The 15,243-nt window shown below is 34.9% G+C and overlaps 1 protein-coding gene across 1 annotated transcript in view; it reads right to left on the reverse strand.

Annotated features, from left to right (window-relative positions):
- Window positions 1-15,243, reverse strand: part of pds5b (PDS5 cohesin associated factor B) — a 155,442-nt gene that overhangs the window by 20,276 nt on the left and 119,923 nt on the right. The window contains exons 22-28 of the mRNA XM_028799315.2: window positions 13,884-13,952; window positions 9,321-9,457; window positions 7,831-7,954; window positions 5,874-6,078; window positions 4,615-4,729; window positions 4,048-4,180; window positions 1,732-1,851 (exon numbers count right to left, since the gene is read on the reverse strand). Of these exons, the coding sequence (XP_028655148.1) occupies window positions 1,732-1,851; window positions 4,048-4,180; window positions 4,615-4,729; window positions 5,874-6,078; window positions 7,831-7,954; window positions 9,321-9,457; window positions 13,884-13,952 (903 nt within the window). The remainder of the gene's footprint in view (window positions 1-1,731; window positions 1,852-4,047; window positions 4,181-4,614; window positions 4,730-5,873; window positions 6,079-7,830; window positions 7,955-9,320; window positions 9,458-13,883; window positions 13,953-15,243) is intronic.

A 15,243-nucleotide genomic window follows, 5' to 3' on the forward strand; every position in this document is an offset into this window, starting at 1 on the left:
TTTGATCAAATGGATATAGAGAATATTTTCAGAAATTTTAAACTACAAATTGGCCCAGGCAATTCTAGTGGAAGATTTCTGTTAAAATATGCAGAGCAGGTAAGCCTCATTTTTTCCATTTCCAGTTTAGAACAGGAGAAACTACTAAACTTCTTTCAACAAAAGCCACAGAGCTCCAAATGATTTAAAACCAGTGGATTGAACATCAGAGATGTGTTTTTTCACCTCATTTGTACATTCTGTATACTAAAGGATGTTACAGTACATTTTAAAATAGGTTCATCTTAAACTTTGCCAGAGACTGTCATTTAATGCCTATGTAATGAAGACTGAAGAAGAAAAAGTCCAGTGGTGGACAATTTTGTTAACGAGTGTGATGCATCTGTTCTACGATTTAAAGCTACAAAAACTTGAGAACTGATAACGTATTTTAGAATAAACAGTCATCAAAAAAAACGGTTAGTAGAGAATGTTGAAAGCTAGAACTACAGAATCATTAGATTCAAAACTAACTTTTATTCAAAGCACATAATCTTTCAAAAAGGACAACAGTGCATCTACTGTCTTATGCAGCTCAGTTTTTAGCTTGACTTCTAACATTATATTAATTTTGTTATAAATCTTATACAGAGTCTGTTATATCTTATGTTACACTGGCGTGGTCAGTAAATTTTAATGTTAGCAACAAAAAACAGGAAAAAATAAAATCAAACAGTACAATAAAGCAGTAAAACAGTTTCCACAGTCAAATCAGACAGACCTACTGTATTTAATAAGTATTGCAGAAGCCACAACTCAGACAGAACTCACCCACTTCACTCAATTCCTTGGTGCTATCAGGTCACAGTTTCAAGTTTCCAGTGGTACACTCAACCATTGCAAATACTTTCATCCCAAATGCTATTAATCTCCTACAGAACCTTTAACATAATAAACTGTTTTTCATTGTTTGACATTCATTGGTTAAGTCTTAATCCTGTTTTCTTTTTTTTTTAATGTAATAAGTATGTTTTAATATTATTACAATTATGCCAAAGCTCTTTTTTTGCAATGTTTTTAATGTGATGTCTTGGTTTTTCTGTAAAACTCCGACAAATCCATGTTGCCTTTTGAGACAATAAGCTTGAATTGAACTAAATTCTAAAAGAAGGGCTGAAGGAAACTGCTGTAAACAGGGAGGCCTGGTCAGCTCTGCATATTTATAAAATAAAGCAGTTACAAAAAATAAAAATAAACTGCTTTTAGTGTGACCTGCAAAAAATCTATTTTATGCCTAAACATAGGGCACTAAACCTGAAAATTTTACACATTTATACACCCTTCTATGGACTATACTAACAGAAGGAAACATTAAAATACTTCAAGTAGTGCAACAAAATTAAATTTATATATATTTTTTAAAGAACTCCAGTAAACTAACTAATGGTCATTTATGAAACACTATAGAATTTATGGTACAATTCTCTGTATAGTTTTACTCTGTGTAATCTGCTTAAGCTGCCAAAGTGCTACAGGGTGTCAAGCTTTGCACAACTGGGGTTCTTTGACTGTTCACTAATTTGGGGGATCCTAGCATCTTAACTGGTAGACACTGGGGTGCTACAACATCTGGAGACACAAAAATTCTCTCAGCTGTAAATGTCAGACACATGCTAAATAGGAGAGCCACTAAAAATATTTAGTGTAGAAACTACTAATAAATCAGCTTCTATTTATTGGAAATGTTCTTACTTTGTCAGGCTGAGTAAAGTATCTGGCAGGAAGAACTGGGTCCTTGGGAGATTCCAAACTGTACGTTGTGCTCTTAGAAATGATGATATTCATTGCCACATCACACACAGTATATAGTTTCTGAATATAAATACAAGAAGTGTTATTAAAAAAAATAGTATATGCAGATATTTAAAGTACAAATTATATCACAATAACATTAGCAGATGTACAGTAATGAACATTCATACTTATCTCAGTGCTAGCTGTGGTACTCGGCTTCATTCAGAAAATTTCTTAAGACCTTGAGCCTCGGTTATAGTGCCAAAGGTTGATCAATTGTATCATAAGTATTATGTAAGTAATGGAGTACTTTTTTGTATTCAATATTTGTTTCTTTTCCCCAACAAGGGGCTAAGATTTGTTCACTGGAGCTTCTTACTCTAGAATATACTATACCATGTAATTTTCAAAGCCCACATAATCCTGAGTAGGATTATGGGGAGCTGGAGCCTTACCCGGCAAGCAAAGGATGCAACTCAGGGACAATCCCTGACATGGTGCAAGCCCATTGCAACTCCTTGCAATACTGCCAGTATTTTACCACCAAGTACCCAACCCTCCAAACAACCCCCTCAAAGTTTATGTATACAAGTCTGTTCTGACAATCCAATTAGGCTTGAAGTGGAATTTATTTTAAACCACACTGAGGAATATACAGAAGCCGACAGAATAGGGAGTACTATGTGTATGCTAGGAGCCTATTTGCTAACCACATCCTCTGAGATTTGCCCAACTCTTCTTCGTCCATTTCACATCTCATTTTTTATGCAGCTCGACACATCATCTTTCTCCTGTGCAGGGCAGCTGCGCTTTTCAATCATGGGTAGCCAAATTTCTCTGCACAATTACAATATCAGCTTGTACAGTGACACTGTTCTGATTGCAGTATTCATCTTCAGGAACTGCACACGTTCCTACTCCATGTGATCAAAACTAGAGCAAAAAAAGGTTGCACTGCCTAAGAATACCCTACTCATTACAGCTTTATTACTGACAAATACAGAGAAATAAAAATGATACGTGTTGGCTAATTTTCTTTTTACTACGTCACCAAATTTCAATCAATTGGTCTAGGCATTTTTGAGATTTTGGGGTATTTAGTTTTTCTATTGTTCTACTGGCCTAAATGTGCAGTACTGCCAGAGTTCAGCTTTTTAACTTAACAGGAAATTGTGTTTTTGTTGATGATTGAATGAGTGAGTCAGTCAACTTTGCATTATATATAACAAAAATGATCAATGTATACTAAAATGCTCAATTAAAAACACAATGCAAGAGAATATTCAAAGAAACAGAAGGGTTATTTTATTTAAAAATGATAAACAACAAATGCTTTTCAGAACTCTCACTTCTGGTAGGTTCATTGCTAGTTATTTAACATAAGTCTGTACTGGTTATTAGGCCTTCAATTGTCTTCTGTTAGTTTGCAAAACACTGAGCTACGAAGAAAGTCTGTTAGTTAGTTCTGGTTATACAGTATGTGCTTATGGAATACAGTAGAGATCAGCATTCAGGTGGGATCCGATTTCATTTTGGTGGTATGGGTTGGAAAAAAGTTTCTAGCAAACAAGGTAGGAATGTAAAATGAACAATCTAAATTAGTTCCACACAGCCCTGTAGAGTGAAAACTGTTAAAATCATTTTATCAAAAATGAAACACCATTAAATTATTTTACAATCCTCAATGACAATATTAAATCAATATTGTGTTATTGCCATACCCTTTTTGCTACACTTTGCTTTATTAGAAAAATATACAAAAAGGACTGAGGTGTTTAAAGTGAATAAGACAAAGCCAGTGGGCACAATTTAAGGAAAATATGTAATCTACATGTACAGCATTTTAGTGAATCATTATATAGAAAAAATTAGCACTAACTGAAGGCTTGCAATAATGAGAACTTTTTTAATAAATAAAGCCTATTGCAAGAAATAAATGTGCAGTACTTTAAAATTATTTTTATTTTTAAACTATACCAGAAAAAGGTTTCAAATTAAAGTAAGCCCTGTAATTTTATTGTTATAATGAAATTTACATTTACTATTGTTGATGTTAACCCCCCTGTAATGGACTGGCACCCTGTTCCAGCTTTACTCCCTAAAATTGCTAGAACAGACTACAGCCACGTACAATCCTACTTGGGATTAAGCATGCTTGGAAAATGGTATTGTATTAATATGATGTTAATTCATTACTTCTGAACAATCCGATTTTTCATAATATATTAAGTGTCCAAAAAAATTATCTTAAAAAAAAAAAAACATAAAAAGTACCTCATTTAATTTGGCATCATCTGGCCGCTGTGCATCTTTTGTTTGTTTTATGTTTTCGACCATTTTTCTAATAAACGCATGACTATTATTTTCATTTTTTGACATAAGGATTTCTAAAACAAACCATAAACACCTGCAAACAAAAAAAAGCAGATTAAAAATGACACAGGAAAAACAGTTACAAATAGTAAAACAATTGAATGAGGCCAGTTCCCACTGTAAACACTCTCCTGGTGTACTTCCTATTTTCAGAAATCCAGGAGTTTAAAACAAAGAAAAAGAGACTTAACCTCTCAGTATTAGAACAACACTTATTCGTATAAGAAAGCAAGTAAGCAAGTTACTGAAATTGTGCTAGTTACTGCCCTTGTTAGCGTATACGATAGTAAGTCTTAATACAGGTTTAGATGTAAATTACAATGTAGTAGTTTTGAAAATGTTAAAATAAAACACAAGAAATGGTTAAAAATGTAAAAGCAGCTGCATTTCTGTATAAACATTCTGTAAAAAGACAGTAACACAGTGCTGCAAAACTGGATATGTTTTTAAGATAAAATTTGAACTCACTCTTTTATATCCTTTAGTTGCTCTATATCTTGAACCTTTACATAGTCTGGGTCATGTGCAAGAAGATGGATTGTGTATGGCACTACATATTCTGGTAGAAGAGACAATAACTTCTCTATAAAAAAAAAAAAAAAAAGAAGTTAACATGTTAACAGGTTAATTATGGAGTTAAGAAACATTGCTTGCAAGTACTGAAAATATAAAGTACTAGCACGCCGCATAATTACTGTATGTATTGATGGGTGAGCACTTCCTGAAAGACACAGTTGTCCAAATGGGGTGGGTTTGAGGATACGACTAAGTGAATGAAAAGATGGAACTCTGGAGAGGGCAACATACAATTGTCCGTGACTCAAAACTGGAGGACCGCCGTCGCACCTCCACCTCCCAGAGCAAGGGACGGGGCTGGACAGCGCTCAGACGCGGAGGGCGGAACTGGGGGAGAGGAGAAGGACGCCCATTCCGCCCCGCCATTCTAGTCTGCGGATTTCTTAGTCATCGTTCAGTACGCACTGCCTACTCATGTGCCCGCCCCCAACTCCTCACCCGAGTCGCTTTCGTCTGTGTACAGTCCACATGCACCTGTGAGCCACGTTGACTGTTCATTTTCCAAACACCGCCTCAGTCACTTTCGTCTCTGCCACAGTCCACATGCACCTCTGAGGCCTTCTCAAAGCAAGCAGAGGCACAGCCATATGACAGGGCTGACAAGAAAATAATGGCTGTGCGAGCATGCAGCATGTCTATCAGGGAAAGAGCTGTGGTGGCACTTGATGGCACTGAAGGACATTGCAGCAAACCTCGGAGTGACCAAGGATGATATGTTTCGTGAGAGATGCATGAACAACCTTTCTTCCAAGGACCAGAGGGAACTAGGTAACTAGTCATCATTAAAAGTCTTTCAAAGGTCCATATAATTTAAGATATTTTCTCATTCTTTTGTACATGTACATGATAATAGTGCTCATTAAACTATTTTAGAACTTGGTGCACTGTTAAGAGGCCAAAACATGAACTATATTGATCTTGCCACTACTAAATCTTAATGTTGCAAAACATATCCATAATAAAACAAAAATGACAACATACTATACACTGTACTGGAAATGATTATACCAGCCATGCATTGTACTCCTTTAAAATGCAATTAAATTATATGACAAGACTTTGTACTTGAAAAAGCATCATAGAATTTTGAAGTGTACAATGACAAACTGATATTTACTTCATCTAAAATTAATTCTAAATTCAATACTTACCACTCACTGCTGCATGTTGTTTCAAATACTCCCTCCTGATATTAATGTTTTTTATGAGACACTGCCTAGCATGAGCTCGCCTCTCTTTCACTGGATCTTTTGCACACAAGGCAAAGATAGCCAAGTATTCTAGCTTCAGCCGTAACCTAGAAAGGCCCTTGTGGAGTTTCTGTGCAAATGCTTGTCTCACTTGGTAACATTCATCCTAGTACAGTAAAAGAAAGCATTATTGTGAGGAATAAGGAGATTTCATAATATATCATCTACAACCCCCCGCTCCCCCCAATGCAAAAAGTGATGGTGCAATAATGAATGGATGGATTTTTTAGATTTTGCTCTTCAAACAGGACTGCCTATTCAGCTTATATTTAAGAGGCCAACATTCTTCAGTCTTATCAATGGCTAGATTTGGTGGAACTGATAGTTTAGTCAAGCTTCATTTAACTAGATTGTTGTTAACACTTGATAGTGTATGGTATAATAGCAGATCACCAGTAAATGCCAAATGCTTTGGAGTTTTTTTGAACAGATTTGGTTACTTTTCGACAGATACATTTGTTTAGAAGGAAAGTGTGTTTTAGTTGGATGTCACATCTAGGCATATTTTCAAGCTATGACAGCACACAGTAAAGCTAAGTTGGGAAACTGAATTGAAGTAGTCAGAACAAAACTAACCCCAAGAAGATATCTTTAAAAAGGAGAACATATTACCAGCAGCGTGAAAGGGGGTGGGGTGGGGGGGATACTTGTTATAAGAAATGAAAAGAACAGATATATAGAATAACTCATAGATACAAATAGTGAGGTCCAAACTAGCTTTAGAGCTGCGCTAGCTGCATTTGTCGAACTTTATAAATCAAACAAAAGATTTAAAAACAAAAGGAATGACAGATGAACTAGAACCAATAGTAAATGAAGACAACCAAGAATGCTTTGTTAAGGAATTAGCTAGAGAAGGCAATCAAAGCATGTGAATTAGAAATGTTACAGTGCCAATAAAGATTTATTAACACATTGACAGCTATATAGGAGTTAACTTGTAGTAGGTGAAATTCAGACAGACACCAAGTTATCTCATAAATCATCTTTGGGGCTGTAGCATCAAATATGAGCATACTAATAGGCAACACAGAAAATCGAAAACAGAAGCCGTCTCGTCTGAAATAAGAATGAAAAAAATCAGCATGGCATCACATAACAGAATTCACTTTGAATTATTTGCTTCTTATTAGTTATATTTTGGATAATATTTATTACAAAAATAATTACATATGTAGATAAAAAAAATCAAAATTTACAAAAAAAAAAAAAAAAAAAAAAAAGACAGAAGGACCAAACAAATATTTCAGACCAATTTACATCCAATACAGATAGCTCACAGTTCCCATTTAAATCCTACAAGCCACAGTTTAATATATTACTGAAAGTGGACTAATAGAAACTATACACAGTTAATTTTTTATTTTACTTTCACTTCACTAGTATGTTAATTTTCAAACTACTTCAGGTGAACAGTAGTGTTGTGCTAATAGTTACAAACTCATGCTTTACTTTATCATATTCTACTCCAGTGGTTCCGATTGGTACCATGGGTTTCTTTACATTGGATGGTATTTTGAGAAGTTTGTAGGTGGATGCTTACATTTTGTACAAATTATTTCTTTTTCTTGAAATAAGGCTAATGTATTTAAAAATAAATAAATTTATATTATCAATATGAATCTTAAACAGATTGTTAAACCTGAAATAGCAAAATCCAAAAATACTGTATCTTTATATTTAGGATCTAAACTGGTGCAAACAAGGTGAAACACATTAAAAGGAATACTAAATTCAACAATGTTCCCTTACATTGTATCAGTCTAAAATAAAGAAGTATGATATTAATCTTTGTCAAAATAACACACACACACCAGCAAACAGTAAGTCATGTGGAAATACCTAATGGCAATCTTACATTTATGACTAAAGCACACAGTTGGTACTGCTCCAGGGTAATAATTTCATGATAACATGGTTCCTGTGCTAATTTCAAGATTGCACATCCAGCTGCCAGCCTCAGACGTGACATGTCAGGCTTGCTGTAAGAGAGTCAAAGGACAAGGAGGTGTTAATTCAAATGAATATTGTCATTCCTCTTTCAAAAGTTACACCTATTTTGTGACAGGTAAACTATGTATATAATCCGTGAACCATAACAAAATTCAGTCAAATTGTAGATTAAATAGAGCAGAAAATTTTAGTCATACAAGTGCCTGGAAATCTTTACAGATAACAAGTAATTTTTTTCAGTATGTGGGAAGGACACCTAGTGAAAAGTACAACATTACCATTATACTTATTCTTTGAATAAAGAAATAAAATTCAGAAATTTCATAAAATAATTTCAATTGCAAATATGCAATAATAGTATCAGTAAATGATAGGGTGAAGCAAATAACAGATCATTCCAGGTACTCCTGGACATTACTGTTCTACTAAATTTATTAATGAAAGTTCTTTTGTGAACAAAGAAAGTTTTATGATTGTTGGCTGTGTCAGTCCTAGGATACAAGCCTTAAGAAAAAAAAACAAAAAAAAAAAATCTCCATCCATTAATAAACCTTTTAAAATGTGTTTTCTTTCATGAACATCATTCCAATTCATTTTACTGATACAGAATCTATACACTGTATCTCCCCCACCCAATACACACACAGACCTGAGAGAAGTCTGGTTCAGTAAAAAATGGATGGAGAAATATATTTATTTTAACATTATGGCAAATGGAACTTAAACTAATTACTAGTGAGGGAACAGAACCAGCAACCTTAGGTTTACAGTACAATACTGTATCTTAGCCACACTGCTTGCAAATCAACTTAAACTAAGTACTCTGTTGACTATGTATTGTAGAAGGCATGATTTTATATAACAGCTATCTCCCACTATGCTATTCAACATTACAAACATTAGGAATACAAATATATCAAGTGAATTTGAATTTCACTGAACTTCTGCGACAGACACAAAGATTCCAACAATTCATATTACCTTCTCAGAATGTACAATGTACAAATAAAAAGTAACTGCTTAAAACTGGTCCGGTAAACTGACATTTGCCTGTCTATTTCTTGTACTTTTAATAACTATTAGTGGTGTCACAAGCAACTATGCATAGTTGTGGTGTACTACTTATGTCATTGTTAGTTTATTATATTGGCTGTGAATGTCTGCCAACTTTAAATACTTACTGCTGTTTTTTCTTTCTCCTAGTTTAAATATGATAAACTTGGGTGAAATAAACATAATATTTAGTGAGCTTTTGGCAGTACACATCATTTTGTGTGGGAATTGAGGGCTTTACAGGAATAAATGAATCAAATATTTAAAATAACAAATGCAAAGAGACAAAAAATATTAACATATGTTTCTTTACCAAATAACAAAAAATCCCCACTGCAATACCTCATTTTTCCCTGTTCTGTCAGGTCTCCATCACTGTTCAGTATCGCAGTAAGCATCTTTAGTGTAGATGTTCCTGACTTACTTAGATTACTTCTCATTCCTAACAACCATCGAACCATTAGTTTAATACCTTGAATCTGAAAAAAAAAACTTTTACTTTCATAAAACCATTATTAACAGAAAAAATATATGAAAGCTTTTAAAGTATTGCTTCCAGTAATAAACTGCTATTGTAAATACTCCATATAAATGTTAAGGTTAGAGTTAAATCGGACTCTCAAGAACTACATTATTTTGCTGTGGATAATAATAAACTCCCTCAGTGTTTCAAGTTATATATCACAGCCTGATTAGTCAAATGTCCCGCTCCTATTCTCTACACATGTTTTAACACTATCAATGCACACACACACTAAACACACACACACACACACTTTGTGCACAGAAAGATTCCAGTTTGTGAAGGGCCATTTTTTTCAAGCATCACCTTTATTAAAGGTATTTTCACCTACATATTTTTAACAACAGTAAATGACTCATAAGCATGTTATGCTTTATAAATGCACTTTGACAAAAGTAAAACAAGTACAAACATTTGGATGTGTGTCTATTGCTGATACTATACTGATGTAGAAATTGCATTTTACTTTGTACACATGACAATAAATTTGAAGCTGAAGTGCAAGTATACCTATTTGAACTTAATATAAGGTCAAGTTCAGCACACGTTTTTATTTTTATCTGTAGTATACACCAGTTTGGACAGTGAACATATTTTTAGTAGAGCTAGACTTTTAATTTTTTGTTGCCAAGCACTGTAATGTCTCTTGCCTTATGAAGTCTGCCAAAGATACTGTACCAACATTGAACACGTTTTTCAGTTTATTTCTGATCAGTTGCTAGGTGCCAGAAGACTGCATGTCTAACACTGGATGTACACAAAATGTATGGAAATGGTCAATATGGCCCTGTGCATTAAGTATTAACTGTGTTTTAAAGTCCAAAGGCTTTCCCTCTAAAGTCACCCCTTGTGGTTCTCCAATATTATGTAGAATTTGTTTTGTAGTCGATGGTGACAATGCACCCTATGCTGTTGGGAATGTTTTAATTAAAACTTGAAAACAAAGTGTAAACCTTTCCCACAATTTTTTTTCCTACTCACATCCACTCCTGGACTAAAAATTAATCATCACCAAAGAGACCATAACATGAAAATAATTTGATACGGTTGAAAAATAAAAGAATCTGCCCTCTGCCTGGTGCTACCATGACAGGCTCTGGATCACCATGATTTTGAATTGAATTTTGTGGGTTTGAGGATGTTCTGTATAATACAATATTGCCTTTCCACTAACATTAGAAAGCAGTAGCAGGCTAACAGTTTGGATTCAGGTGCTTTACATTACAAGCAAGTTATACAGGAGATATTACTTGACAACTGATTACTTTAACTGTAAATGTAAGACATCTGTCTACTTACTGACATGGGCGATATAGACAAAAATGACAGTATTTCAAATGGATTCTTTTGGTGATCTGATATATTGGCATTAGTTGTTATTTTTTCCCTAAACACTGTTGTGTAGAATGCCAGTTTCTTTCATATTCTTTCATATTTACTTAAACATAGCTTTTCATTTTTAAATTACATTCAACACTAGCATCATCCTAAACTGCATTAAGTGTTCATGGACTTGGTCTGCGGTCACTCTGCGCTAAACAAAACTAATCAAAATCACCAATGTCATTATCTAAAAATGGTACCCAGAATAACAAGGCTTCAACTGCTATTCTTGTTATTTACATGACACTAGGGCTGAGTATTGGTACTGATTTCCCGATTCAATTTTGATTCGCAATGTCCCGATTCGGTTCAATATCAATTTTATCTTGACTGAATTAGCATGGACACTTTTTTTTTTTTTTTTTTTAATTACTTACCTATGCATAGAGAACATTAACATAATGAGACAAATTTCAGTAACACTTTATTTGAAGGGTGTCTATATAGTGACTTTATAACATATGCATAAGCATGGAATGGAATTTAAGAAGCAACACTTGATTAGTAATGAACCATTAACATCAGTATTTGCAAGATACAAACAAATATTAATTTTTTATTTTTTTTTATTTTTTTTTAAAGAACAAACTTTTTCGCAACACTGCACTCAAAGTTCAACATAATTTAACTAACATGCATCGCTACATCAGAGTCACACATATTATGGGTGATGCTAGAAAGGTTTTTGGAACAACAGCCTGTGATCTCAGCAGCTCTGCACACAGGCAGATGCCCAGTTTTTTTTTTAATGTAGGGACATGAGATTGTCACGTAGGAATCTGCTGCCCTGGATGTCCTGCTGTTGCAATTTAGGGCTACTCTCTCCACTGACATGATAGATGTGGCTGATTCTTTACTCAAGATCTTCCTAAAGCCTCAATACAGTAACTTCACTCATTTGCTTTTTGTTTAGTATTAGCATACTGCAGTTCCAAAACCTGTATCCTTTGACAAAAGCTCTCATTTTCAACAATACTGGGAGGTCTCATATCTTTACAGATAATAACTGCTATAGATTGCTATTTTTCGGACACAAGGAGAATTAAATGGAATCTTAGAGCTTAACACCATCTCTAGTGTATATTATTTAGGCTCTACTCATTTGAATGTCGACTGAGAATATGTTTATGAGTGATGTCGGATAAATAATTTCTCACATTTGTTGTGTTACAACAATACTTAGCTTCTGAGTTGCACAGCTTACATATGGCTTTGCTTTTATCCAATTGTTCCTTACCGATGCATTGTTTGAATCTGTAGTATGTTCACACATCTGATTTAAGCGTAGGCACTGATTTCAGTTGAGGAGGAAATACAATTTTATGAGAAGTAGTAAAATGCTTTATACATAGAAAGCTGTAAAAGGCATATTAGCAACACATACTGGATTGGACGCCAAAAAATGAAGATAAGCAAAAATCTACATACAGTGATCCCTCGCTATATCGCGCTTCGCCTTTCGCGGCTTCACTCTATCGCGGATTTTATATGTAAGCATATTTAAATATATATCGCGGATTTTTTGCTGGTTCGCGGATTTCTGAGGACAATGGGTCTTTTAATTTCTGGTACATGCTTCCTCAGTTGGTTTGCCCAGTTGATTTCATAGAAGGGACGCTATTGGCAGATGGCTGAGAAACTACCCAACTTACTTTTCTCTGTGTCTCTTGCGCTGACTTTCTCTGATCCTGACGTAGGGGGTGTGAGCAGGGGGGCTGTTCGCACACCTAGACGATACGGACGCTCGTCTAAAAATGCTGAAAGATTATCTTCACGTTGCTACCTTCTGTGTGCAGCTGCTTAGTGAAGCGACAAGCTGCGCGGTGCTTCACATACTTAAAAGCTCAAAGGGCACGTATTGATTTTTCACTCTTTGTTTTTATCTGTCTCTCTCTCTCTCCCTGCTCCTGACGGAGGGGGTGTGAGCTGCCGTCTTCAACAGCTTTGTGCCGCGGTGCATACTTAAGCCAAACAGCCCTATTGATTTGTTTGCTTTGCTCTCTGTTTCTGACAGCCTGTGCTCCTGACATGCACTCCTTTGAAGAGGAAGATATGTTTGCATTCTTTTAATTGTGAGACAGAACTGTCATCTCTGTCTTGTCATGGAGCACAGTTTAAACTTTTGAAAAAGAGACAAATGTTTGTTTGCAGTGTTTGAATAACGTTCCTGTCTCTCTACAACCTCCTGTGTTTCTGCGCAAATCTGTGACCCAAGCATGACAATATAAAAATAACCATATAAACATATGGTTTCTACTTCGCGGATTTTCTTATTTCGCGGGTGGCTCTGGAACGCAACCCCCGCGATGGAGGAGGGATTACTGTATAGTAATTGAGCAGGTTAGAGATTCAGAGAGAGATTGAACTTGAGACTTTAAGAATTGATATTGAATCATTTAAGCGAAAAATAAATCAATATTTTTACCCAGCCCTACATGACAATACAGATTGAATCCACTCAATGGCCCATCTGAACAGGTTTCACCCATGCAGTGGAATCTAACTGGGAAATTTCAGAAAACAACAGTATCAAAATTTCTCAAGATGCAACATACTTAGTTACAACTTGGAACAATTAAGTACTTATGAACAAAATGCTATTTTAATGGTTTCTTTACAAATTGGTTCTATCTTAATAAAATATGAAAAGCTCAATGAATGCATTTTCTTAAACATTTTTCTTTTATTTTAAAATATTATTGTGAATTAATTTTCATTAATATAATGTTAAATTATAAAGTACGCTACAATTAATAACACAGTACTGTTTGTTAAATTTGTGGTGCAATTTATGGTTAAACTTGTAAGCAACAATTTCAGTTAATAAACATGTCCCGACTTGACATGTATACTGAAAGGTTTAAAACTACTTACACATATTTAATTTTAAATCTATCCTAGTAGTTAACAAGGTTTGATAAAAACCAAAGAAAGATCAATAAAAAGCACTTACAACAAATGTATTTCCAATTATATTTATTAAATAAAATTTAGCTTACCTTCACCATAGTTTCTGGGGAAACCTCTTCATCAGGAACCCACAGTTTGGTTGTTTTTTTTCCAGGAAGCTAAAAAATAAAACATACATATTATTCTAAATATGTGTCCTAAACTTTGTATATATGAAACACAAAATCACTAGTAAACAAAAAACATGCAGTGTCTCATTTCTATAACTGTAGTATATCAGAATACATATCAACATGTCATGATTATAATGTTTGGTCACCTTGGACTGTTAAACTTTACAAGCAAAACAGTCCAACAGTTTTCACAACCACAACTCTCCTTGCAAGTGTTAACTGGGCTAGAATTCTTCCTATACACACTATTATGGAAGCATGCCTAAATGCTATATTTTACCTATTCAATATATGAATCTTGAAGATTTCAATAAGTGTCATAGGGGCCTGAGCTATCCTGGTAGGAAAAATCAGAAACCACGCCTGATTGGCACAACATTCCATTATAAGGAACACTCAAACTTACAATAGCTTACCTGAACTTGCGCATCTTTGGTATCGAGGAAGCAATGCAGACATACAGAAAATGTGCAAAAGATAGTACCGTATGCCCAATTTTAGGTGAATTTGGCCTATATGTGTCTCTACTTATCCGTTCTCATAAAAGTTATTTTTTCCCTGAAATTACCACAGTCCAAAGTAATACAGTATGTGAAATACTGACATTATCTGTAATGTTGGTGTAATATACACCAGTATACACTAATCAGCCACAACATTAAAACCACATGCCTTATATTTTTTAACTGCCCCTCATGCCGCCAAAATACAATACAATACAATACAATACAGTTTATTTTTGTATAGCCCAAAATCACACAGGAAGTGCCGCAATGGGCTTTAACAGGCCCTGCCTCTTGACAGCCCCCCAGCCTTGACTCTCTAAGAAGACAAGGAAAAACTCCCAAAAAAAACCTCCCAAAACAGCTCTAACTTATTGAGACATGGACCTCAGAAGACCTCTGAAGGTGTCCTGTGGTATGTGGCACCATGTCGTTACCATCAGATCCTTTAAGTCCTGTAAACTGTGAAGTGGGGGCTCCATGGTTCAGACATGTTTTTCCAGCACATTCTGTAGATACTCAATTGGACTAAGTTCTGGGGAATTTGGAAGCCAATTCAATACCTTAAATTATTTGTCATGTTCCTCAAACCACTCTATTTGCTGTATGGCAGGGCACAGTAACCTGCTGAGAAGAAGCCACTGCCATCAGAGTATAATACCATTGCCATGAAGGGCCATATGTGATCTGCAACAATCTCTAGGTAGGTGGTACCTGTCAAAGTAAAATCCACATGAAAGCAATAACTTAAGGTTTCTCTGTAGAAATGGCTG

This window comes from Erpetoichthys calabaricus, chromosome 4 (assembly GCF_900747795.2).
Source record: "Erpetoichthys calabaricus chromosome 4, fErpCal1.3, whole genome shotgun sequence".
Classification (NCBI taxonomy): Eukaryota; Metazoa; Chordata; class Cladistia; order Polypteriformes; family Polypteridae; genus Erpetoichthys; species Erpetoichthys calabaricus.